Here is a 25,258-nt window from a genome sequence, read left to right on the forward strand (position 1 = left end):
ATGAGCAACATGAAAAATTGAATAAAAAGCAATGAGCAACATGAAAAGTTGAGTAAAAATTAATGAGCAACATAAAAAATCAATGAGCAACATAAAAAATTGAATAAAAATCAATAAGCAACATGAAAAATTGGATAAAAATCAATGAGCAACATGGTCCTATTCAGTTCATATTTCATAGCGTATGTTCAGCGACCACCAGTGCACTAAATTGCATTAAAAGAATACAGGAATGTTGATCTCTTTTTACATGGAAAGAGGAACAAACATGCGTGTATCGATTTAGAAAAAGACTCTTCGTCGATCTTAAGCCCTCCTTTGTGTTACAAGCATTTGAACAAAATAATATACTCTGCATGCCTACTAGACGAGTGATGTAAGGTATTAATATGAAATAATCGGATAAACGAGAACCTTATTAATTTGATACGATGGCAAATCATGAACATGCAAACACAGCTCATTTAATTTGTGCCTGTTGCATTTTATATAATATTCTTGCAAAAAGCAGCATGAACGCTGAAAGGGATTTACCAACTGATTGCATTAACCAAGTCACCATCGATATTCTAACTGACGTTCCAACGTAAAGAGGACAAGCAAGAGTGATCTAAGATATGGCCTTACCGCCTGAAGGAGAATACATATCTTAATATTCAATTAAATAAAAGCTTTAATTTCCTCAGGTTTAAAGTATTCGTGCAACTATAAGCTTCTGGTGGCATATTTAATGCTTTGACCACTTTAATTTTGATTTGAGTGGGTATATGAACATGTAAAGAATAAAACTTTCTAAGTAGGAAATTGACCCGAGAACACAGGGAATTTATTTGTGCATCAAAGCGTAAATTATTGTAGATAATCATCCACACGCAATTCAAGCTATTTACAATGTTGGCACCATCTACAGCAACATTCAGATGTACATTCGGAGCTAGACACATTGTCGTAAATGTTTTAACCAAATTCAGTTCAAGTCCATTTGAAGCCATCCGAGAGGAAATATAGTCCGAATGGTAGTCAATGTTAGCTTGATATCCTCCCAAAGTATCAACACTCCCCGCAAATAAGATTGGCAAATTATCTGCAAATGAGTCGGTGCACGGTGAAGAGCAGAGGGCCAACGATCGATCCCTGAGGCACATTACTGCGCACCGTCGACGGCTCAGACTTGACAGCACGCATAAATACAAATTGTAAACGATCTAACGAATTATAACGAAACGACGTAGAATGTTGTCAGAGCAGCGGCTGGTTTAGAAATGTCAAGGTCCCACACAAGTTTATGAATCAAAAGTGCATGCGACACCCTATCAAATGCTTTAGTTAGATCCAGACAATAACATCAAAATAAGCTTATCATGTCGGTAATAGTCAGTCAAAAAGAAGTAGTGTTACAAACTTTTCTAAAACCACGCTGGCACTTAGAGAGTAGGGACTTATAGTCAAAGTGGTTGGTAATTTGTTCCTTAATTATATGCTCAAACACCTTTGAGAGAAATTGGCCTGAGATTCGAGGCATCAAGTGACTTGCTACTTTTTTGGTAGCACGTTTCCAGGCCGAGGGAAATTTAGATTCATTAAGAACGTGTTTAATAATATATAATCTAGGGCCAAATTAATTTCAACAACTTAACAGAGAAACCATCCGAAACCGGCGCATTACGCTTGATTTTGTCAAATGCCACTAAACGTGCTAGCGTCTTTTTCCCCCGATAGGAGAACAGCCCGTAACAGTCAAGTTTGGCCAATTTCTTTGAGAAAATGATGATTGATGACATCCATCTCAGCAGAAGTAAATCCTCTGTATCCTTAAACCGAAATTAGTGTAATTCATCCCACACTTGTTTATTGTTTAAACCCCCGCAAGTTAGTAAGTGCGCATTTCTTATGCATTTTTTAATAACATATTTGTCTTTACTCCTTTGTACACAATAGGTCCTTGAATTATCATCGTTCTTGTCACGTAAACACGCTTTGTAAGCTAAATTAGTTAGAGTTTTTCCAACCATAATAACTTTTGTAATAACAACTTTGCTTGAACTACCAGAAAAATTCGAACGATAAGAGAAAGAATTGGTCAAAGCATTCCACTTCTCTCCTAAAATATTTATAATAATTAGAGTTATACAAATATTTATATTATTATTATTAATTTCGCCAGAGAAATAAATTCTAAGACTAAACTCTTAAAAGCACTAGCATCTAAGGCTATCGGCTTTTTTATTAGAAACTCTACCGCACTTGAGATTCGAACCCACGACCATTGACTTGCTAGTCGAGATTCCTCCCCTTCGGCTACTCAGGCGGATACAAATATTTATAATAATAAGAGTTATACAAATCCTTGAAAAGGTAATTTAAAAACTGTTTATCGTTAGCAAGGATTTTTTTTCACTGGGAAACCAGCCGAATGGACAACAGCGTTTTTTGAGTTTCATTTGTGACCTAGGAACGTATCCCCTATAATCACATATAAATTACCATTCTGTATTCACGGTTTCTTTTTTTATTTTGTCACCTCCCCTCTATAATCCCATATAAATTACCATTCCGTATTCACGGTTTCTGTACTCGCGGCATTTTTATGGAACGTATCTCTCGCGAATAAGAAGCTTTTACCGTAATTATATGCACTTGATTAATAAAGTTTCCATGATTGGTAATAGTCTTATACATATAAGGAGAGAGCCAACGAACGAAATATGGCAACAAGCCATTGACCTTTCGAGAATTGTGTGAATATTTAGTGACTACGTGGTTTTCTTTTAATGAAAATGCGGGATAGTAAAAGCAAGATAATGTGCATTGAATGTAGTGTGTTTAAAGCACAAAGCAATATAATGGTTTTCGATGCAGTGGCATTCGCGTGCATTCGTGACATCAACAATAGGCTCGTATGGCCATAGCGTGGACCCATGCTTGATTCAAAGCACGTTTTCTGAAAAGAAACAAGGACACCGTTTAAAAATTATTTCTTTCATTATTCATACTTACTCGAACGAACTGCCCACTACCGGTTTAATACTTTTCTTAATTGCGTAAATGCAGCCATCTAAACGATTTAGACACTGATAGACTTTCCCGAACTGCCCAACGCCTATGACACCTAATTCTAGAAATTCATTTTTATAACGACATAGATTGGTATTCTGTAGAGTCAATCTTTTAGGGGCCTGATGTATATCATGGGTATTTTCACCTTCTGCGTCATTCAACACATCGTCGTTCGTAGTGAGAAATAATTTATTGAGATTCTCAATACCTGGCGTTCGGGTAGCAAGTAAAGGAAAGGAAAATATTTTGTGCTTACATGTTCCACTCTATATATAAAAAAAGATTTTTTCTAAAGTTAATAAGCGCTGGAAAATTCTTGCAAGAGATATCGAGCCGTTTTTACTCACTAAAAAGGCAAATAGTCGATGTATTAGAAAATCAATTTAACTTATTGCCTATTTTCTTTTGGTAAAAGAAATCATAAAATACAAAACCAGTCTAATAGATGTTCACACTTGTATCTATATATATATAGATATATATATATTGTTATGGAATTAGCTTTTGCGTGGATATTTCGATCAAGAGAAATAGATTTCAAAGTTCTTTTATTTTACTACTTTGTCTTTCACAACAGTAGGAGTATTTATTTACCATTATATCTCTTACATGTAGGATTATTGACAATTTATTTTGGCCGTACTCTCAGCTCAATGTTCTTGCTCGACTAACTCTCCTTTCCACAAATATTCTATTTGTATACATTTTTGCAAGCATGTTACTACACCTAAATTTATGGGCTTATTTCCAATCCCAGCCTTCTTTTCCTCTAATCGTTTTCATCGGCCTGCACCTGCTTCATGAGGCGCCTGCGAATGCTCATTTGGCTTTTCCTTCTTTAGGGAATTTATTATTAGGGAAAATTACTTAGTTGACATTAACTGGATTTGGGATTTTCGCAACAATACTTATGTAGATAAACATAGCTAAGGACAAACGTATCGTACACGCATTTATCCCGGCAGGTGATAAGCCACATATTTGTGACTTGTGCAACAAGAAATTTGGTTTAGCCTGCAATTTACGAGCACATCTGAAAACACACGAAGGTAAATTGATATGCAATATTCGGTTTTTCAGTACAATGTATTTAATTTTGTATTTGTCAAACTTTTAGGAGAGCAGCATGATGAATGTGTCCGAAGCGGGATGCTTTAAATCAAATAAGTTAATCGATGTAACGAAAACAGGTTTTAAATATGATGTAGAGTTGGCTACGAAGACAATTCATCAAATGATAGTAACGAACTTAGTGAGCCATCAAACCTGTGAGACAATGTGCGTTACCATTTTATATATTACAGTTTTACAATAAAGGCGACAACCTTAGTATCTGTTGTAAATGAATTTACGTTACCCGTCGGCGGTTGCATGACGTTGTCTAGAGCTCTGTTGTTGGAACAGTAACGGGCGTGGCCCCTCTGAGGTTTTCAAAAAAAGCATTTCTTGCTTTTTCTCAGACTCGACCGCCGCAACTGCAGATAAATGATTTACTGACGATTTTGCCAAAATAGCTTTTGGGGTAGTTGGTGTGTCAAAAATCTATGTTCTAGGTGAAGGCTTAGCTTTCACGAAAATATTTATGTGTGCGGAAAGTTATGCAAAAAGCAATCTATGTACTTTAAGCTTACAGCATTGCATTTTATACCTCAAACATGTACAAGATAGTAATGGTAATGAAGAAAAAATGTATTGATGAAAAAAATGTATTATTTATCTTTGTACTTGTTTATGATCTGAAAGGCGGCCTAAAACGTAACACTATTTTTATAATTTTTTTTGGTTTGTTTGGAAATGTATTGGACCAGTTACATTAACATTAGATCCATTAGATCCAGATTAGAGCCATTAATGATAGTTTTGAGCTTAGGTAGAGACTGATGTAACAGGATGTTAACTATGAGAAGCTCCGTTTTGTTTGGCTTGCGAAGACTTTCTGTTTTCAAAATTAATTCATGGAATTCATCGTTAATATCTTCTTCATTTTCCACTACTAGTAATATCTTTGGATATACATCCGTTTCGGTATTTTCTTCGGCCGTTAAGGACCAGTTGGGTTTCGCATGCAGTATACCACGATATTTCCAGTAACTGAAAGTCTTCGTCAGGCTGTAAAAAAAGAAGCATGTTATAAATATTCTTACTGTTCATTTCACTGGTTTTGGAAACAAACCTTCTGCTTTTGGCTGTCGCGCTTATTAAACGCTTCGACTTTTCGGTGGCATACGTATTTAATTTATACGTTTTGATGCGGCTTTCATTACAATTCGTAAAAGGGCACTTCCTTTCCTTCTATTTACATTATGGTAATTCTTGACGGCATTTCATGTTATTGTAAACATCGGTGTCAAGAACTATCATTTCTTGCAAATTAAATTATATAAATGTATTAGAAATTTACTGCGTTTAACGGCCCAATCAGGATATTCGCTGCTATGGTTTGGTTGCGGCACATGTTGTGTCTTATTCTGAAATTAAATGCAAATGAATAACTAAGTTAGAAATGACAATCAGTAAAGATAATTTCAAACTTACTATTGGAATACAGTGAATACTGCGTCGAGGAGGCAGTTGTGGAGTAGGAGCCTGTGTGTGGAGGTTTTAACGTATGCAGGAGCTGACATGCGGAGCAGTTGGCATGTGCAGGACTCTGACGCACGGAGCAGTTGACGTGTGGAGAAGTTTCCTCTTAGTACGCCGATATGTTTGTCTTCGCTTTCTTCTTCATTCCAATTTATTCCTATTAGCAGCAAGAAAAGCGCGTACCCAAACAAACTTCCGCGTTGGGTACTGCCGCTTCTGCAGGATCCTCTTTGCTTGAAAACCTTAACGCGCGCAACCACGGTGAAATGTATCCGTCGGACGATGTCGCTGTCCACGATATGATGCGTAAAATGAGTAAAATATTTCGTACGCTCGGTGAAACGCTTTGTGGACCTCCTCTTTAGGAAACGCCGGGTTCAGATTCAGCGAGGAAAGGATCCAGCCGTCCAAAAGCTGCTTTGTGATTAGTCGGCCGTTCTCAATCTCGCAGGCATCTTCCTTTGACTGGCTTAGGTCAGCCAGACATGCCTGACGCTGCAGCTGCTCACCGATGTACCTGGCCATGGCATATCCTGTGAGCAGCCGCAGGTAGCCTTCCTCTATCGCGGTTATAGGGTAAAAAGTTATGTCGCGGTAGACCTCCCCATCGACGTCGTATGGCTTGGAATCTTCTTCTTCGCGGGTTGTGGCCGCGTATTTCATCTTGTTGATGAGGCTGTAGTCGTTGTGATACCTGAAGCCGCGGGTCCATTCCGCGATAATGAACTGCCTCAATTTTTCTAAAATCTCTACAATCTCCATTGACGATCCGGTTCTTCTCTTCTCTCCAACTGCTAAGTTTGAGAATACCTTCTCTAATGGATCCTGGCTTAATTGCCCACCTCTTTCAGCTTATTTTGTTTCTCCGCCCAGATCTCTGTATTTATTCGCACCCGATGGAATACGCCTACGAATTTCGTTAAACTCCTTATAAATTCGCACATTTGATTCGCCAGGGAGGTGTCAACGAGCAGCACTTTAGCATTGATTGCTCCTTGGATGTATGACACCACAGCAGGCTGGAAAAATTCATGTGTTGCGTACTTGGCAAAGGGTGCGTTGCGATTTGGGATGGCTGCTCTCAGGGCCCAGAGCTGCGATTTGGCATAGCGCGTCTTCGCCATTACTGTGATTAACTCCTTTATGTCGCCCTCGACAGGTAATTGGTTGCTGTCGATTTTTTGCCGGAATGCAGACACGATTTGCGGATAATCAAACAGGAGGCGAATCTGGTGTCTGCTGCCATCACGTCTTTTTCTATTAAAAATACCATTTATAAATTTCTTCACCATCTTACTATTGCCTGAACCTCGATCACAGACGAAAGCACTGACGTCGAGTCTAATATCTTCGGTAAGTTCGAAAATGTCCTTTAACAGTTTGCCTCCGTTTAGTGGGTAAGAGGAGCAGCGAGGATGCCAATTTAAAACTATGCTAGATTTGAATGAAAAACATGAAAAATTGATTGCAAGTAATGAGGGGCATGGGAGGTACGCACGCTGACGATTAAATTTTAAAAAAATTTGTAGAATATATCAAGTGAATGGAGCTTCAATCTACTTTATGATCAAGTAAATATATTTTACCGGTCTTTTTCTTGCTGCTCAAATATTTTGACGCGTAACAAAGAATGACATAAATGATATACAAGGTATACGTAATAGAGGCTACTTTGAAGGATTAAAACTTAGAGGTGCTAAGGTGGTAAGTGGATGTGGGATATAGATCTCATTCTTTATTTACATTTATATTTTCCCCTTAAAGATCGATCCAGACAATATAACCGATAATGACCAAATTGAACAAATTTTTTTACGCTCAAGCAAACATCCGGGTGTTTCAGCTTTTACCAAATACCATTATGAACTATTTAATATTTTACATCGTTTAAATTTCCCCGTGAAATTTCGCAATGCCCGCGGTTGGGCGGGACACTTACATAATTCAAGCTATCCGTTGGGATTTCTAGGTATCATGCAACGTAACGGGGCTGACATTGGTGCGAGTGCAGCTTAACGCTTAAATCGTTTTGCCGAATTCGATAGTTTACATCAAGGCTGAAAATTCGATACCGCCTTCTTGTTTCTTTACACTCCGGATTTGCATGCGCAAAGTAAAAAGGGTAACTTCTTGGCACCATTTGAAGAGCATGCTTGGCTCGGATCTTTAATAATCTTAAACATGGTCGGCTTAGTTTGGATCATTGACCATGAGAGATGGTTGCAATAAAAAGCGTAAAAAAAGAGCGGTTATTAAATTTTCTTATTTACTCGCTTCGTAAGAGTCGATTAACTCGTACTTTGCCTTTGAAATATTGTCAAGTAAAAAATTAGTATAACAAATTCGCAAATGCATAGGGGACCTACAAAGAGCCATAACCACAACTTCAGGTATAAGTTTAAACAAAGAATTATTGTGCCATCTCATCGTTATGTGGGTTAAGAAAAAAGGATGCACCCACAACCCCACTTCACCTTATGATTATTACTGACAAGTAAGTGTGTACTAGCAGACAACAGACACTTTGGCCTTTTATGACTTGTATGTATGTTTCAACCCATGCTTTGACGTTTGTGAGCATTTCCATAACTTAATCGAATAAAATTCTATTTCATTATTTTTATTTGTGCGGCGCACCTTTTTCTCCAATCAGTTTAACCAATCATTGCTTACCCGCTTAGTACCCTTTATATTGAGCTTGATTTGAAGACTGTTCGATCATAAAAAAAAGAAACTTGAGTGATTAAATGTTTGTTCTTGGAGAAAAGCATGTCATTCAAGTTTTCCCACAAATATAGTTTTTCCAAAAGAGAGCTCTTATAGGGTTCTGACATAAATTTTGAAATTTCTTATGTATAGTTTCGTGAGACTTATACTGTTAGAGCATACATAGTTTTATCGTCCTTCATTTATTGTATGACTTTCTACAGCTATTTTTGTTTGACTTCTGTTAAAGTCTAGTCATACTTTGGCTAACAGCCTTGACCTTTAAAAGCAAGCAATTCTAAAAGTAGGAACGCTGTGGTTTACTTAGAGACAATATGTTGTACTCTAGGGCTGGATGAGATTGTAATTCACTAAGAGCTGTTTGTATTACGAATTACATTCCTTAATAACTCAAAGCAGTTCTTCAAATTCGTTAATTGTACACGTAGAGTAGGGGAACATCTTTCTCTGATGAACTTTGACATTTGTGACCCCTAAAGCAAGTATGCAGTTTTCAAACTTTTTGCACATCACCATGAGATATTCCTCCCACTAACTCCCATTTTCTAATAAGGTATGTTGCTAGATCTACTTTCAATTATTGCAGCTTTTCTGCGCCCATTTGTGTGCCGTGCTCTATTTTTCGATGTTCATTTACTTCGTGTTCCAGGTGTTTTTATATTTGTTTGAATAGGCATTAATCTCCGTCCGTTTAGAAGACTGGCTTTTCAATGCCACTCTACAAAAATAGGCCCAGAAGGATCAGTTAGAATTGCAGAAGTTTTACGGCACCTAACCTATTACCTACATTATTTGAACCGTTTGTGACAAAAAGACTTACTTCTGTTATAAAACTGCCTTATCATCGTGGTTGCTTAAGAAACAGGCCAACTTTCACCAACCTTCTGCAGTTGTGTAATTAAGTTTTCAAAGCGATACCTTCACTAAGTGTTCCAAAGCGTTTGATACAATGGATTATTGTTTGTTAGGTTTAAAACTACGATATTGTGGCATTCCCCAAAATATAGTTGCATTTTTCTGCACTTACCTCAATAGTTGCGCCCAATGTGTGTTGTTCAATTCTCATCAATCTTGGCATATTGCGTTTTCGCTCAGAGCAGCTGTCCTCTATTTCTAATTTTTATTCATTTTATTGCTGAATGAACTTCCTGCGTGCGTTCAACCCTGTAACAATGTCTGCGAATGAGTTAGGCTTTTCCCTTGCTTTGCTGTTGTGAATGAATATAGATAAGTGTTATGCTATGAATTTAAAGGGACGTAGGAAGTTGTCATTTACTGTCGACAACCATATCCTAAAAAGATGATCCAGAAGATATAATGTGTTTTATGTTACCGACGTATTATACACATCCTTAGGCAAATCAACGATAGCATATACGGCTGTTGTCTGTCTCCATTTTTATAGCGCTACGTTTACCTTCTTGAGTCTGCTCAATGTCACTTCACATTATTTGCTTAAGGATAAGATTATCTGTTCCAGTGTATGGAAATTGACTGAAACTTATCGCTTTATCTACCCGAGAGGAAAGGCGTGAAACGTTGAGTGTAACGTTCTTTTGTGACCTAATAAATCGTGGCATTTAGTCCTTTTCTATGCTAAAACTTGTACTTATTAATGTTCCTTAGAGGGTTTTATTGTATTAATTACGATCTGTTCAACCCGTTAGGGATACTAGGTAAAAGGAATCAGATTTTTCTGTCCCATCCGTTAATTCGGTTAAAACCGTAACATGTGATTAGCTGCTGAATCTTTCTCGTGTTTTGTAGGAACACATTTACATCTTGCCACAAAGAATTTTCAAAATTAGCCATACAGAAATATGAACACGTATCGGACACTGCCGAATAATTCGTAAAGTAAGATAAGAAATTCATACCTAGCAATCTATACTCAATGAATTGTGGCGATGTTTCTTTTTGGAAGAGTATTTTGACTCTTTGTAAAAGTGGATGTCGAAAACTTATTGGGAATTATAGGATAATTGCCAAACTTAGTGCTCTGCCAAAACGACAAACAAACAAAACGCTTACTCCTGTTTTAGGGTTAGTGATATCGCACTGTCAACAGTGCTTTCAAATGTGGATTAACGTCCACTAATACTCTGAACTTTTGTAATCCCCTTTAGAAAGTATTTCCCAAGCGAAAACAAACTGTAATACGTTGTCCTCTTGGTATCGTATTCACATTCTGGAAAACGTCTGTAGTTACAAAGACGTAGGAGTTGTTTCGACCCAAGACTCAAATTTGTAATTCATATAGAGGCTATAGTTACCCATACGTTAACAAGTGCTTGTATACAGGTTGATCTCTTGGAGACTGTCTCAACGGGACTTATTCTTTGCTTTACGTGCTTTGAGATGAGATTCTGCCATACTTCTTCCACCGTATAATGATAGATGGAAGCTCACTGATTTGCTTACCCTTGAAAAATTGCGTGAAACATTAGGAGTAACTCCCGACTTTAATATAGTAAAACGAAAAGTTTATTCGCCGGCTTTATTAAAACATACTGGCATTCATATCTCCAGTGGGGTCTCAAGACATCCTGTGCTCTTGGGGCTACCGCATTGCCGAAAAAATTATGAGTTGTTCAATGCGTTTCAGTTAATGTATAGCATGTTCAACGATCATTTCCACTGACTTGACTTTTCCGCTTTGCCCGTTAATAATGTTAAAAGCATTATATTGCGTAACTGACTACTAAAAATTTGCGAGCTTCCTCCCAATTCAGATAAATGACATAATAAAATTTTTTTTCTACATGATTTTTTTCTCATTTGTTACTATTAATATAAAAAAGCACATGTTCATTTGTCAGCATATATCCTTGCATCTTAGTTTAGTGCTTAGTTGAATTCCGGTATATATTATAAGTTGATCTGATGTCTTTTTTTTATGCTTACTACAATTTACTTTGTAATTTACATTCAGCTTTTGGCTTGTTCTATAATGGGACTTAATTAATTAAGTAAATAACTAAACTTTATAGTCAGCGGAAGACAACTTGAATAAACACAACATATGAATGAAATCAAATGCATTCTTCACAAAAAAGCAAAAATAATAAATCGAAAGAAGGAAGAACTAACAAATATTCCAGAAAAATGTTGTGCAATAAAATTTTTTCTTCCTGATCTTTTACAGATGTGTCTTTGACCAAATACTTTAAAAATGAACTGGGAGATCACTCGTTTAATACGCAACTTTGAAAGATTATCTTTTAAACGTTGATTTTCCTAAAATTAATGCAACCCACAGCCGAATGCGAATTATAATTATATGCAAAACAAATGGTTACAATGAGGCCAAATAAATACAATGTAAGTACAACCTTTTAAATTTATTAGAAATTAATGATTAAACTTTAGAAATTAATGATGTAACTTTAGACATATTCAGGTTTTTTGAAACATTTTTCTTGGAATTTTCAAAGAAACGGAAGAGGATTGAATAAAGATTGGTTTAGAAGCAGTTGCTATAATCTCTTATAATATGATGTGACTGTAATAGATATTTAAGCTTTGCCTCGCGCCTGTCTAGTGAACGAACAACCATGAATTATAAAAGCAATAGTGTTTAAACCGTCACCATAGCTTTGCGTCGTTTTGAATAAGCGAATGTATTGCTTGTTGATTGCAAATTGTTAATAAAAAAAGGTTTAATATTGCTTCCTTTTGTATAACCAAAAGAAACTTTTGACCATTTCTCGCCCTTTTTCTCTATATGTACCTAAACAATTCCACATGTGGAACAAAAAATATACATTAAGTAAGTACGATGTTCTCATTATCTTGTATATAAATAAATATAAACTTTTGTAAACGTACACATATAAATACCGTTGAAATACCATGTGCGACTTCTGACTTAATAACTTATGGTTTGAACGCCTTTATTGCTACTATTGAAGAATTTGAATAAATCTTAGTTGGCTAATACGTAATAATTAGTAGGACCACTGCATTTATTATTATACTATATTAAAATGATATGTACGTATGCCCGAATTTGGAAAAAAGGAATGATTTTTGAAATGCTTTTTTGTCGTTTCTATCTGGGACAAACTTTTTTCCTTGAAGATATATGGTCATACATTTTGCATAAAGAATTGTCAACTGTCAAAAAAATGTAGAGTGAAATTGTTTGCAGGGTTCTTCAAACCGTGGATCCCAATTTTAACCGGCACGGTCGACGTGAGATATAGACTGTTGATTACTCCTCATAAAGGCAGTCATTGTTAGGCCCCTTCTCAATTTATGCAAACAATTTTATCTCACAGAAATTTGAATAATAAAGGATTTTCAAAAAAAAATATACCTGATTAGTTTATTGTTCCAAACAAACAAACGTTATTCGAGTAGCACTGCCCTACGGAGAGCGTGGTAAGTCTCCGCTAAGGAAAATTCCGTATTGCCAACATACATATTGACTAATTGTCAGCAGTTAAAAAAAATCGAATATTATTTCCGCGAAGTAAAAGAAAAATATTTTCACATTCAATTTTGCTACAAATTGTTATCATGCTCAAAAAGAAATCGAAACAAAGATTTTGAAAATCTTCAGGAAATATTTTTACCGGCATCATAGGCAATACGGTAAAGACCGATCCAATAGCTTGCAATTCACAATATGAAAATTTATAATTGAAGCATAACTTATGCAATTGTGTAATTAATACTATCCATCATCCAAGTAAAACAAGAAGAAGAACTTCATTAACATTACTGCAATAACAAAGGCAAATCAGTTGATTATCGCTATCGGTTTTATTCAACATAATCGAAAAAGGGTATAACAAACAGGACTCAGTATTTTATGAACGTACCCGGATTCCGCGGCTTCACAGGGCCTTTTGCCCCGCTGGAGACCTGGAGTATAATATTAATACCACTACGTAGCAAAATGAATTAAATACGCGGCGTTTACTACCTGTCAATGCACGAGCTATGCTCGACGTGTCCAGAAGCCGCGTTACAGACATTTTGCAAGATGCCGAGAGTGTCACCTTCTCACTGCTCGATGCCCTCTCCGACGCCGCACACAAATCTTTAGTCGTTTAGTTTCTTACCAATAATTTGTTACCGTACAAAGCAAAAATCAATAATCGCGCTAGATACTTTTCAGAGAATAACTTTGGCCTCTCTCGGTGCGAAAGATAGCCTTTCCGTTACTCGTTCTCTCGTTACTTAGCCTTCTTAGTGCGCTGTTGACGGTGAATCAAGGACAGGTAGCCGAGCAGACTTCAGAAGAGATTTACATACTCCTATTTATCTTATTGAGAGCTAGCGTCAATAAGGAAAAATTCCTATGCTACAAAGCAAGCATAGACGACCTTACCGGTGTAAGGCGAGTCTGCTTTCTTGCACGATACTTATACCATGGTGGCTAGGGTTGTGGCCTGACCCACAATTCGATAACTTGTCGGGTAAGTATTGTAGGGATTTTTTAATATAATGTTTTACTCAGAGCAGGTAAAATATTAATATATGAATAAACTTAAAAGATAAAAAATGTTCTAATTAAAATATATGTACATTCTTAAATATTTGGGAATAAATTTTTAAACACATTTCTTAAATATCAAATATCATATTACACGTTGATAAGAAATTTTGTACGTTTTATACACCATCCATTAACCATTTCTATAGAGAATATATATATTAGTTTTCTATTTATTGGGCAACCATCTCCATTATAAAACATGGTTAAATTTTTACGCAAATCAAAACAGCAATTGCGTGAAATTATAAATATATTTGATTCTCATCCAGACCCCTAAGAAAAGGAAACGTTTTTCTCTAAACATAGATAAGATGAATCCATGTTTTAATATTAAGCATGTATTCATAAAGGTTCGCAATGAGAATCGTACGCAGGAAACCTTACGGTAGGATTGTTAATAGATTACAATTGTATTGAAATATGCAATATATGTATATATAATTGTTCGTGTAATGCAGATTGTAAGGTGTATATGGAGGTATAATAATATACAAAATATGTTTTTTATGTGCAAATAAAAAAAAGTAGAAGAGAAATGAGGAGTGTCCGACTTGGCAATTCTGCTTGCCACCAGAAACAAATGAATTATAGAACTGAAATAAACTAATGTTGTAAAGCATATCCTCGACAAGTAACAGTACGCAAGAACCGTCCCATCAAATATAACAACAAATTCATATACCACAGCAACAGTGAATTAACACACACCATTCAGTTTATTATAAGAGGCCTCTCCTTGTGCAAAACGGAAAGGTTAATATGTGTTCAAAGGCTTCCATTCAGTGTGCTCGTTAAGTGGCAGTAAACGTGACAATAAAAAAAATCACAATTTCGTGTAGCAAATACGTGTTCTTGGTTCCTTTTTCATCAATGTTTTTTGGTCTTAATAACGGAACGATGTTTGACTTACACTTGCAAATCAAAAACGAGCGGAATTCGAAGATGGGGTGCATTTTTTATTGATTTTATTTGCAAGTTGATGACCGATGATGCCTTATTTATTAAAACGACCGATATATATAATGATTGAAAAATGAATGAGACATGCGTACACTTACTAAAGAGCAACGACTATCGGAAGCGAGAAAGAGACAGCTTATAACTGCCTTAACCTATTTTGAACTGTTTATAAATTATCAATACATTGCTTCTGCATAAGCCAAACGTAGGTGGTAGTTTGCATAAGAAAACATTAATTGCGAATAGGCCACGAGCATCATCCGCCTGTTGAAAGACATTGGCTTTCAACCAGGATTATAATAAAAAGGCAGTTTCACTACTTCGTAGTTTCGTTACCTCGCGCTTGCTATTTCTTCTTTGCGACGCTGCTGACGAATTGCAGGGAAAAAGTGGTGTGGCGCTGCATGGGAAAGGCTACGTTGATAATGCGTGACGCGGATTATATGTATTCAATCAGTAAATGTTGCTAATAAATAATACTCGATATGCTATATTTCCGAAACGCTTCCAAGGCCCTATATTGTGCTACGAAATGTGTCCGAATGAAAAGGTTTTTCTGGAAAAGCGGACGTAATGTCTTGTTTTGTTGTCCACTTATAGGTGGATTTTCGGTGGACTTTCGGCAGCCTCGTGGTCGTCTAGTGGACACGAGCTCCTTGCAGCAAGGGTAGACTGAAATGGTGAGCTTTAAACTGCTTCGCTCTACATTGGTGACATACGCACTTCAGATATTTTTTTTGTAGGTTTCATATTCCGGTAGTGTCGAATGTGGTTAAAGCAGTTAGTGATAACGATGTAATCTTATTTAGCCGACTCAATCAATGGTTGTTATCGTAACAACGCTAGGAAAACCTTCAGATCTTACAAGAGGCTATAAATGCTAATTTTAAACATTATAACCTTTATTGATGACCAGTAAATTCTTACGACGACATACGGATGTAAGATGACTATTGTGAGAATCTGGGTTTAAAAAAAAAAAAATTTCATGACATTCCGACCACTAGTTTACAACTTATTAATCTTACAGGGCGAATTACGATTTTTCAATTATTTTGCAAAAACAAAAGTCGTGTCAGTAAATTCGTTCTGTTTTTCCAGCTACAAATTCATTGCGTTGTTGAATGTTTGCTTTCTCTAGCCATTGGCACATTTCTTTTTTCAAATATAACACCTTTTCATCGTGCCGGAACTCTGTTAAACCTTGCCGGAAACTCTGATAACGCATTCCCAACACCTAGCACATAGCACCGTAGTACCGACAAACACCGACAGACAATAGACACACAAAATTTGCTTGTAGATACTACATAAATGGAAATAATCAGCCATGTCCATACAACATTATTAATTGCTCTGTATAAAGCGTGTTTTCTCATTCGTTTAAGATTTTTAATTGCTTGATTTTTTTGGACATGCATGCGTTTGCGAGTAAATGGAGATCTTCCTCAGTTGCTCCTAATACTTTTTCGAGTCAATATGTTTTCCATAAATTAAATACATAAAATAATCACAATAAGAAGGCTGTCAAATGAGCACAAAGAAAAAGAACAAAAAATAATTCTTATTTTCCGGTACTGCCAATCGTTGCCTACACTACAATTATAATATGAAAAACTGTAGTGTAGTTCCTTCCATTAGCACTAACAAAACAATAAACCAACTTAGTCCATTCGGTACTAAACAAGGCCCCAGATGGCACAACGTTTTCTACCGACTATACCTCGATCACTCGCAATCCGTGCGCGACGGAGAGCATCTTAAAATCTAACTTACTTGCCAACTTGCGCCCGGGTTCCGCCAAGCTGCATGATAAACTTAATTCGCTTAAAAGCGTAATTTATGCCCTTTGTTTGAAACATTTGTGCCGGAATACTCGATAAACTAAACGTTGACGGAAACGCTCGTTCCACTTTAGGGAGCATCATTGTCACTTTTGATCACTTACGTTTACCACAAATTGTTGACGTTGCTCGGTACAGCTGAAAACTGGAGGAAGTGTGATACGTGAAAACTACCAACGCCTTGGACATGCTTTAAAAACCATTGTCGTGCGCCTACACATCCCGCGTAATTTCTTCGTTAATTCTAATTGTCAGCGCTCGGCGTTAGATAAACAATGCCTACCTTGTTTACAAATCCATGAAATCGTAAAAATTTAAAGTTAAAATTATGTATTGAAGTAACGCGACGCAGATACCGTTAGTTAAATCCTGTTTACAAGAAATTAATAAATATAATTCTTATGCTTCGATCGCCTGCCCAATTCAACTTAATAAACCAGCAACATTAATTACTGTTAATACAAACGTAACTTTTCTTCCAGGAGGAACCATACTGAAAAAGTTCGATTTCAATAACAACAAATTTCTTACAGCCTAATAAAAGATAATGCCCCTGGAAAATCAGGTCTGAACACCAATTAACTACTTACAAATCGTGATGAATCCCATCCTCCACCCATCAATCAACCTTCAATATCGACAAGCCAACATGGCGAACCATGGAAAAAAGTAGGAAAGAAGTAGGAAAGTAATTCAACTAAAACGGAATTACTGCACCTATATAATAAAGTGGTTATGAATGGTCACATTCCAAACATGTGGAAACTTGTGGCAATTGCTCGAATTCGAAGGTCTAAAAATGTCTTCATCGCATCAAAGTATCGTCCCATATCCCTGCTGTATTTTTTTCAAAATTATTGGAAAAAACTATAATGTCTTGAAAATCTTGTTTTTTTGAATTTAAGAACTTAATTATAAACCAGCAAGTAGGTTTCAAGCGTAAGCTACATTCAACGTACTGGCAACATCGGCTCTTCTTCGCAGCAATTATTTTATAATAAAAAAGGAATTTTTGAAAGGCATGATATTATAGTCTCTCAATAGATTCCGAAAACGCATTGACAGGTTGGGTCTTCGTGTCATTTTAAGCCTCCTGAAGTCATGGAATCTTGAACGGAAAGTCTTCAATTACATCAAATTATTTATATCACATCGGCGGTTTAAAGTTAGGGTTAACAATCATCTCTCTGATGCTTTTCCGCATTCGAAATGATGTCCCATTTCTGCCTTCAATAACATAAGCAGAATTCTTTTCCGAACACCGAGACTTGAACATTGCCTCTACGCGAACAATGTATTCATTTTAGCAAGAGAACAAGATAACAACACAATCAAAAACTTTGGGATATATTGTGCGAGAAGTTTCAAGGAAGGAAGCGCCTCTGCGATGCAGAAAATCGATTGGTTACCATTAATAATTTCTCAATACAAAATGTGGAAACACTCAATATTCTCGCGCTCACGTTCTCCAACAAATATTTTTAGAAACCATACTCTCTTCAATCAAGAATTCCGTCTTAGCTGGAGTGAAATTCGTACAATAAGTTGCTTCGAAAAGTCATGCAGATGCATGGTCTGATACATGTGAACAAAGCTTTTATTGTCAAGAAAATCAAAAAATCATCATAACAAGCTAACGGCGGTGTGTAGGTGGCAAAGGAATGGAACAATTTTCTGCAATTTTGATTTTAAACCTCAGTGGGTTTTGAAAGGCTACTCTTATGACATTTCGTTCTCCAGGTACAAAAATAAAGAATTTCCAAATTATGTCTTCAGGAATCTGGGCAATCACATATTTCAGGACTTTACTGTACTCTTCTGTAAATCTTACCTAGTTATGGGTTATAAAGTATATTACTTTATTAAAACTAAGAGGCTCAATATTTGATATTCTTTTTTAATGCAGGGCCGACAGCCTACGTTGCTAATGCTCAAATTGTTTTATTTTAGTCTGAGAATTCATTCTATTGGTCTAAAAAATTATGACGATAATAATAATACATAATTTACAGTAAAAAACTGTTTTATTAGCATTATAATTCTAATTTTTCTAACTAATAACAATAATAATAAAGTCAAAAATATATAGGCCATGGAAAATGTTGTACTTGTACACATTTCTCGTTTAGATAAATAAACGAACCGAAATTATAAACAATTTCTTGGCCAAAATAGGGAACTTCTTTTGGACCGCAAGATTGTGGTGGTTAACTTGGTATTACTTGCTATAAAAATATGTCGTCTGTACAGTTTTGTGTACGGGAAGCTATTAATCGATATGCGATTCCACAATTTTCTTTTACTGCAATCATGTGTTAAACTAGCTTTTATCCTTAAAAAGTCGTTACGTTTCGAAAGTGAATTATTGTCAATTTATTATCGGTTGCCAGGCTTATGCATGTTTGCGATGGCTTAGGGGTTCATTTGCAATTTGATCCTGTACCGGTTGTAAGTGTGCTCCTGTGCTGATAGTGTACATGCTTTTTTTTCTTTTTTCTTTTTCTTTTTTTTTTTTTCTTCTTATTTGTTTTATTATGCTTATACTCAATTTTATTGTTAATTAATATTAGTTTTGCATTAAGAGCCTATTGAACTCGACTGCTATTTGTTTAGTTGAGTTTCCAGTATAAGTGGAATAAAATAAATAAATAAATAAATGTGTCTTTTGATATTGAAGCCAATAATTAGCTAATTTTCGGTTTCCTGTAAATAAACCTATTGTTACCAAAATCGCACACTGGGTAAAGCGGTTTTCTATAAAACTTTACTGATTTTCTGAGAAACGAAATTGATAACATGAAAAAACCGAATAAAGGTTGGCGATGCTTTATGTTCTAGCGCCACGAAGCAAAGAAGTCTCATACAGATACCGATTGCAGAAAAGATTAATAATAGTTCGCGGAAAGAGGATTAGCAGAGAAATGTCACAATTCAGTTAGGTATAAGTAACCAGATTATAAAAGGATAGTCGGGTTGAGAAAATTGAATTATAATATTCGAACGGACCAAAACGGGTGTGGCGTTAAAAGGTTGCAACTAAAAGTTTCCGTAAAAAGTCACAATTTATTGGTACAAAATTGCAGACTTATTCTGGCTACGTTATTGTTTAACAATTATAAAATTTATGGTTGTGTTTGTCTGTCAACCATGCTATCAAATTTTGTATCAAATTTATCCCGCGACAATGTGGTAGGCCACTGTCACATAAAATGTAATCACGTCCGCAAATTTGATGATGGTTGAGTGACGCCCAATCTGGTAACAGCGGATTTACTGTCGGTGGAAACAAATTTGCGTTAGTATTGAGTATAAACTGAGAAAAGTTACAACCTAAATCCGTTTTGGAATTGCCTTTGTAGAAAAATATGTGTAAATTAATTTTCATTTTGAAAATTAAACTTCGAGCGAAATAAGTTTTGTGAATAAATTTGTGCATAAGTGAGTTTTTTAAAAAAAATGAAAAAAAAATTTTTGGTGGTAAATACAATTTTTTTTTTAAATGTGGAACTAATTTCAGCACAATGAATCGTAACTTCCTCTTATGCTCTTCTCTTCATTGTAGAGCAGAGTAAGGGTAACCGCAAAAGAAGGAATCATCACGCGATGCGAGAGAGGCTTTGCGGGATGCTTCCGACGAAAATCTACTGCCAATCCATTTCCTTTTACTTTTTAGTAGAGATTTGCGCAAAGATAGAAATAAGTAAAACAATTTTCTTTCGACTGGCACCGAATTTCGCATTAACACCATTGAAATTTTTGGCGCCTCATGGTTTTATTTATTGCCATAAAAAGGTGAATGAAATAAAATTTTTCTCATCTTTTACTTTATTAAAAGGTATTTTTAAAAAAAAATGTATCCACCATGTGGTGACTACAACATATAATCTAGAATTAACATACTTACCTTGTCGCCTTTTACTCTCCAAGTGCGTGTACTTGACACCTATATCGTTGATATTATTAAGAAAAAATTAATCCACCAGGTCGTGGCGAGCACCATATTTATTTTATAACGCATTTTTAGGCAGATAATATATACTCATTTGCGGAATATACAAAATAGTTTTAAACATCCTGTCTTGTTGACGTTATGATTAATAAGCATAAACCCAAAAATAACCATAACCAAAGAAGTGAAAAAATGAAAATTTAATCACATAAATAGTCGTGATCTTCCTAGAGTAAATGTGGAAAATTTCAGCCTTTCGCCTTTTATAATTTGTGAGTAATGGGCAAAAAACCAAAAACTTTTGTTTAAAAAAACACAGAGCAATTTTGCCCATTTTCAATCCCATTCTGCGTGCAAAGACTTACAATGCTTCTACGAATTTAGCTTGGGTTTTAGCTCATTCCACAATCGCTTTAAATTTCGGTGCCTCTTCATTTCATCCATCTGTTGCTTCAAAACTTTGCTGAAATTACAAGCGTGTTGCTTCCTTACTGATAAACAAATCCGTCCGCACAAATATCTACCCTTACATCCTAAAAGCAGCCCGTTTGCGTTGTCCCTCCGCACTAAAGAATAAATATCCCTTGATTTACCATTCCTTTATCTTCCCTGGGTACGAGTATCTTTCTCTACGCTATCATAAGATCATTCTTCTTCCGCACAAACCTATGGCAAGCTAGGTTCATATATAAAGAAAAAAAAAAAAGGAAAAAAAACACGCATGTAGAAATATATATTTAAGTACAACTAGACCTTGTCTTGTCCTAGGGAAACATGTATAAGTGCTCTCGATGAACAAGTTGCAATCGACTGAGCAACATGCCTGTAGACCTAAATGAGCGAACTTCGAATTTGATCAAAAAAAAGGAGAAGTAAATGAGCGAATTTGGTCAAAAAAAAGAGAAGTAAATGAACGAACTTCGAATTTTGCCAATTTAGAGGGGAAGTAAACGAGTGAACTTCGAATGTGGTCAAAAAAAAGGAGAAATAAACGAGCGAACTTCGAATTTTGTCAAGTTAGAGGAGAAATAAAGCACATACCTAATGGTAACGTCGTTCACGTGTCTGTCTGTATATAGGTAATAATTTTTCCTGTTGCAAAGCCAAACTGTTAAATTGTTGCTTTAAAGCACTAATAGTAGCGATTTTACGATATTTTGTAGTGCTGGCATAACTGTAATTAGGAATAGAGGATGATCAATTTTTTATGTTTTTCATTCAAATTAGTTTGAAGCGCCATTCATTTGATATATTATACAAATTTTTCATTAATTTTTTATCAATTTTTCGTGCCCCTCATTAATTTTTTATCAATTTTTCATTTTTTTCACTCAAATTAGATTGAAGCCCCATTCATTTGCTAAATGTTTAATTGTAAATGGCAAATAAAGAGATTTCGTAGGAGAAAAAACTTTTTTTATTGAATACTTTAGAGGTTATAAATGTGGTTTTCTTGACATCATCGTTTATGGTAAGCAGCCAGGTTTGCGAGTATAAACTTAAAATTATTTTTACAGCTTTGTTAAACAATGAGAACTTGAATTGCAATTATAAGTCGACGAATATCAAAACTTTTTGTTTACGTCAGCATATTTTCATACTCAAATGTGTCTAAATAATAGTGATTAGTTACTAATTCGTTTCGTTAATGGTTTTTGGGGTTGATAAAAATGAACTTTCTACACAAACTTCCAATGTGGTATCGCTGCCTGCACAGTATACTCCTGGTATAAAGTAGTTCGTTCCGCTGGCACTGAAAACGCTAAATGATTTTATATTACGTTATTTATTTATTTACCTGCTTTTTTTTTGCAATGTACGGCTAAATGGAATTTTTGAGCGAATTATTTTGTTTTAAATTACGAAAATTTCATAAAATAACCCTTTTTTGTAAACGTTGGCCATCTTTGATCATACCTTACATATCGATCTCTTTTAGCCGTCATTATTGTTGATCTAAATAGTCCTTCGGTTGCTTAACAGGCTACACTACAAAACATGCAATACTTAAATGTATAAGATGTTTTCTTATAAATGGTTTAGGAAACTCTCTCGACTCAAACGATAATTTTGTATCGAACTACTGCAATGTGCTTTTTCAGCAAAGAGTGCACTGCCAACTAGAAAATTAACTTGATTATTTAAGTCTGCAGTTCCAAGTACATTTTTAAACGATAAAGTTGCTCATTCCAGGAGAAGAAAAGTGAATTCCGTTTTCCGCACAATTTACCCCGTATGCAATAAAATGTTGTAAATGTGAATCTCAATTATGATTTTCCTTGTGATATTTGCCAAAAGCTGGTACAAATCGCTTTTCTGCTGCTTTGAAATAATCCACCTAACTTTTAAATATTATTTGAATCCAAACCTATTGTTCTTCTAGCAACTTTGTCGAAAAGTTCTTGTTGCTACAAACTACATTGTTGCGTATAATCGATATCGGCTGGCATTTAGTACGAATATGTGAACATTTTACTTTGCATATACATGTATATAAATATATATATTTAAACGATTTTCTCTTTAACTTAAGTATTTTTACTTACACTTTTACCAATGAATTGAGTTTTTTCTTCATTTGTTAAGACCATTGCAGTTGTTGCCAGTAGAACCGCACAATATACTGATAATGACCATCCGTAACTTTCCTAGATCGTGCTCCGCATTCTCCACTATCTCATACCTTAAGCATAGCAGATTGGCTTTAAAGCAACCATATTCTCTGAGTACCTGCATTCCACATATACCAACTTCCTTGTGCTTCCGTTTTAATCATTATTTCGATCTCAGACTGTGCGTTTCTTCCCCTTTTTGGGAGTGGGTCTACTTGTTTTGCAGTTCGCCTAGCAATCTATCTCTAGCAAGACAGTGGTTACATAACACTCGCACATTGTGCGAAAGAACCTACATACCGTTACCACACGCAAGCGGTATATCGGTATCAAATTTGATAAAATGGAATTGAATGTCCATCGCCTGATACCACGTAGATATTAACTTTCACAGCTCTTTCGGCAAAATATCCATCCAATTTTTATGTGGCCTTACAAATTCACAGTTTTGCCTTACAGACAGGGACGGAAAATATTGTAGTTTTCGTATATGCATAAGGTTTTCTGAAGTTTTTAATATTTGCGGCGTTAAACGGAAAGCCATCTGTGCGCGGGCTAAGGGCTTGTACAATCTTTCCTGTTGTCGTTATTTTATCCAGATTTGTTCTTTTCATTTTTCACTTAGTGTTTTGAACGACGTCGACCCAACAGAGTAATCGATTATGCACTTTCCTGCGAACTTTCGAGTTTTTCAATCGATATCAAACAAACAAAAGCACATTAGCAGAACTCAACCCGAAGGTTTAAAATCGAATCTTTAATCGAGTGAGCCTACGTTTTGTGTGTATCCTCAATCGATGAATTTTTTCTGTCAAACTCTAAAAATGTATACTCGAAGATTTTGGTTCATTTTAGTCAATTTTATTTTATGTAAATTACTTTATTTAATTTTTCTCCGCTTTCTTCTTATTATCATAGAGAAGTTACTTTAATAAAAAAAAAGTATTCATTTCAATTCCGTATACTGAGATACTAAGCATATGATTCTCTTTACAGCATATAAAAGTATTGTATGAGTTATTATGGTGCTTGCTGTAGGTCTTAAGATTGTTAGCAAAAGGTTAATAAAGCACATATAAATACTATGTTGCATTATGTAGCCGTTGTTATGGCCCACACGGAATTAGTTTTGTCCAAACGTGTGTAAAACTCGCAAGGAAGTACAAGAGTCTCTGCAAAGTACTGATAATTTAGTAAACTTGTTAAAAACTGCAGTTCAGTTAAAGTGAGAGATTTCAACGGTGCTACTCTCAAGTTCGAACACAATATTTAGATTTAAATAACACTTCTTACTTTAGATCGTGCGTAGATACAATTACCACATGCTATTAAGCTAGTATCGCAAAACGCAACATCACGTAACACAGCTTAGTCACTTAAGCACCATTTTGGAATTATGAAACCGCTTCTCTGTAATAAGGATGTAGCTGCATTTTGACAATGCAACTGCTGCCAGAGGTTGAGCTATCAACCTAAAAAATCTTGTCTTACAATCTTACAAGTCAAAGAAAGGCGTTTGCTTTAAGTACAGGAAGCATAGCACGATTTCCTAAAATCCTGCTTACTTCCATATGTGTTAGTATTCAATATCTAAGTTTCGACGTCGTCATGTGTGTTGTTCGTCCAAAGCTTGCCTTTTAGATAGTCGTCTTTGCTTAAGAAATCTTTACACACCAATACATCCTGCAACTAGAAACGAAAGCGTAAAAACGTATTGAATAGGCTTGATTGAATTGTAGAGCCAAGTGTGTCATTTGATGGAAAGCATGATGACATTTTTGCTGGTCTGTCGAAAATGATCTTCGCTTTTTTTTTTGTGATATACTGTTTATACACTTAAAGATGTGGAAGGTAATAAGTAAATGATAAGGATATGATTAGCGACATAAGATTCAAATGAATGAATGTAACTTATTTGTCGGATGAATTTATTTTATGCCCTGGGCCACTCTACACCCTACCTCGCCTAAGGCCTTGTAACGAGCTTTCTTGGGCGAGGTAGAACTCAGTCACTCCAAGG

At 35.6% G+C, this 25,258-nt stretch overlaps 1 protein-coding gene across 8 annotated transcripts in view; it reads left to right on the top strand.

Moving 5' to 3' along the window:
• The window catches only part of LOC119640266 (rho GTPase-activating protein gacF), a 461,105-nt gene that overhangs the window by 9,951 nt on the left and 425,896 nt on the right, over positions 1–25,258 (top strand). For all 8 annotated transcript variants that reach the window (XR_005247638.1, XM_038038162.1, XM_038038163.1 and 5 more), the window contains exon 2: positions 11,513–11,688. Coding sequence is in view for 4 of the 8 variants with exons in the window: in XM_038038162.1 (XP_037894090.1) it covers positions 11,687–11,688 (2 nt within the window). In the remaining 4 variants the exon portion in view is untranslated. The remainder of the gene's footprint in view (positions 1–11,512; positions 11,689–25,258) is intronic.

The sequence above is a fragment of the Glossina fuscipes genome, unplaced genomic scaffold (genome assembly GCF_014805625.2).
Source record: "Glossina fuscipes isolate IAEA_lab_2018 unplaced genomic scaffold, Yale_Gfus_2 116, whole genome shotgun sequence".
Lineage (NCBI taxonomy): Eukaryota > Metazoa > Arthropoda > Insecta > Diptera > Glossinidae > Glossina > Glossina fuscipes.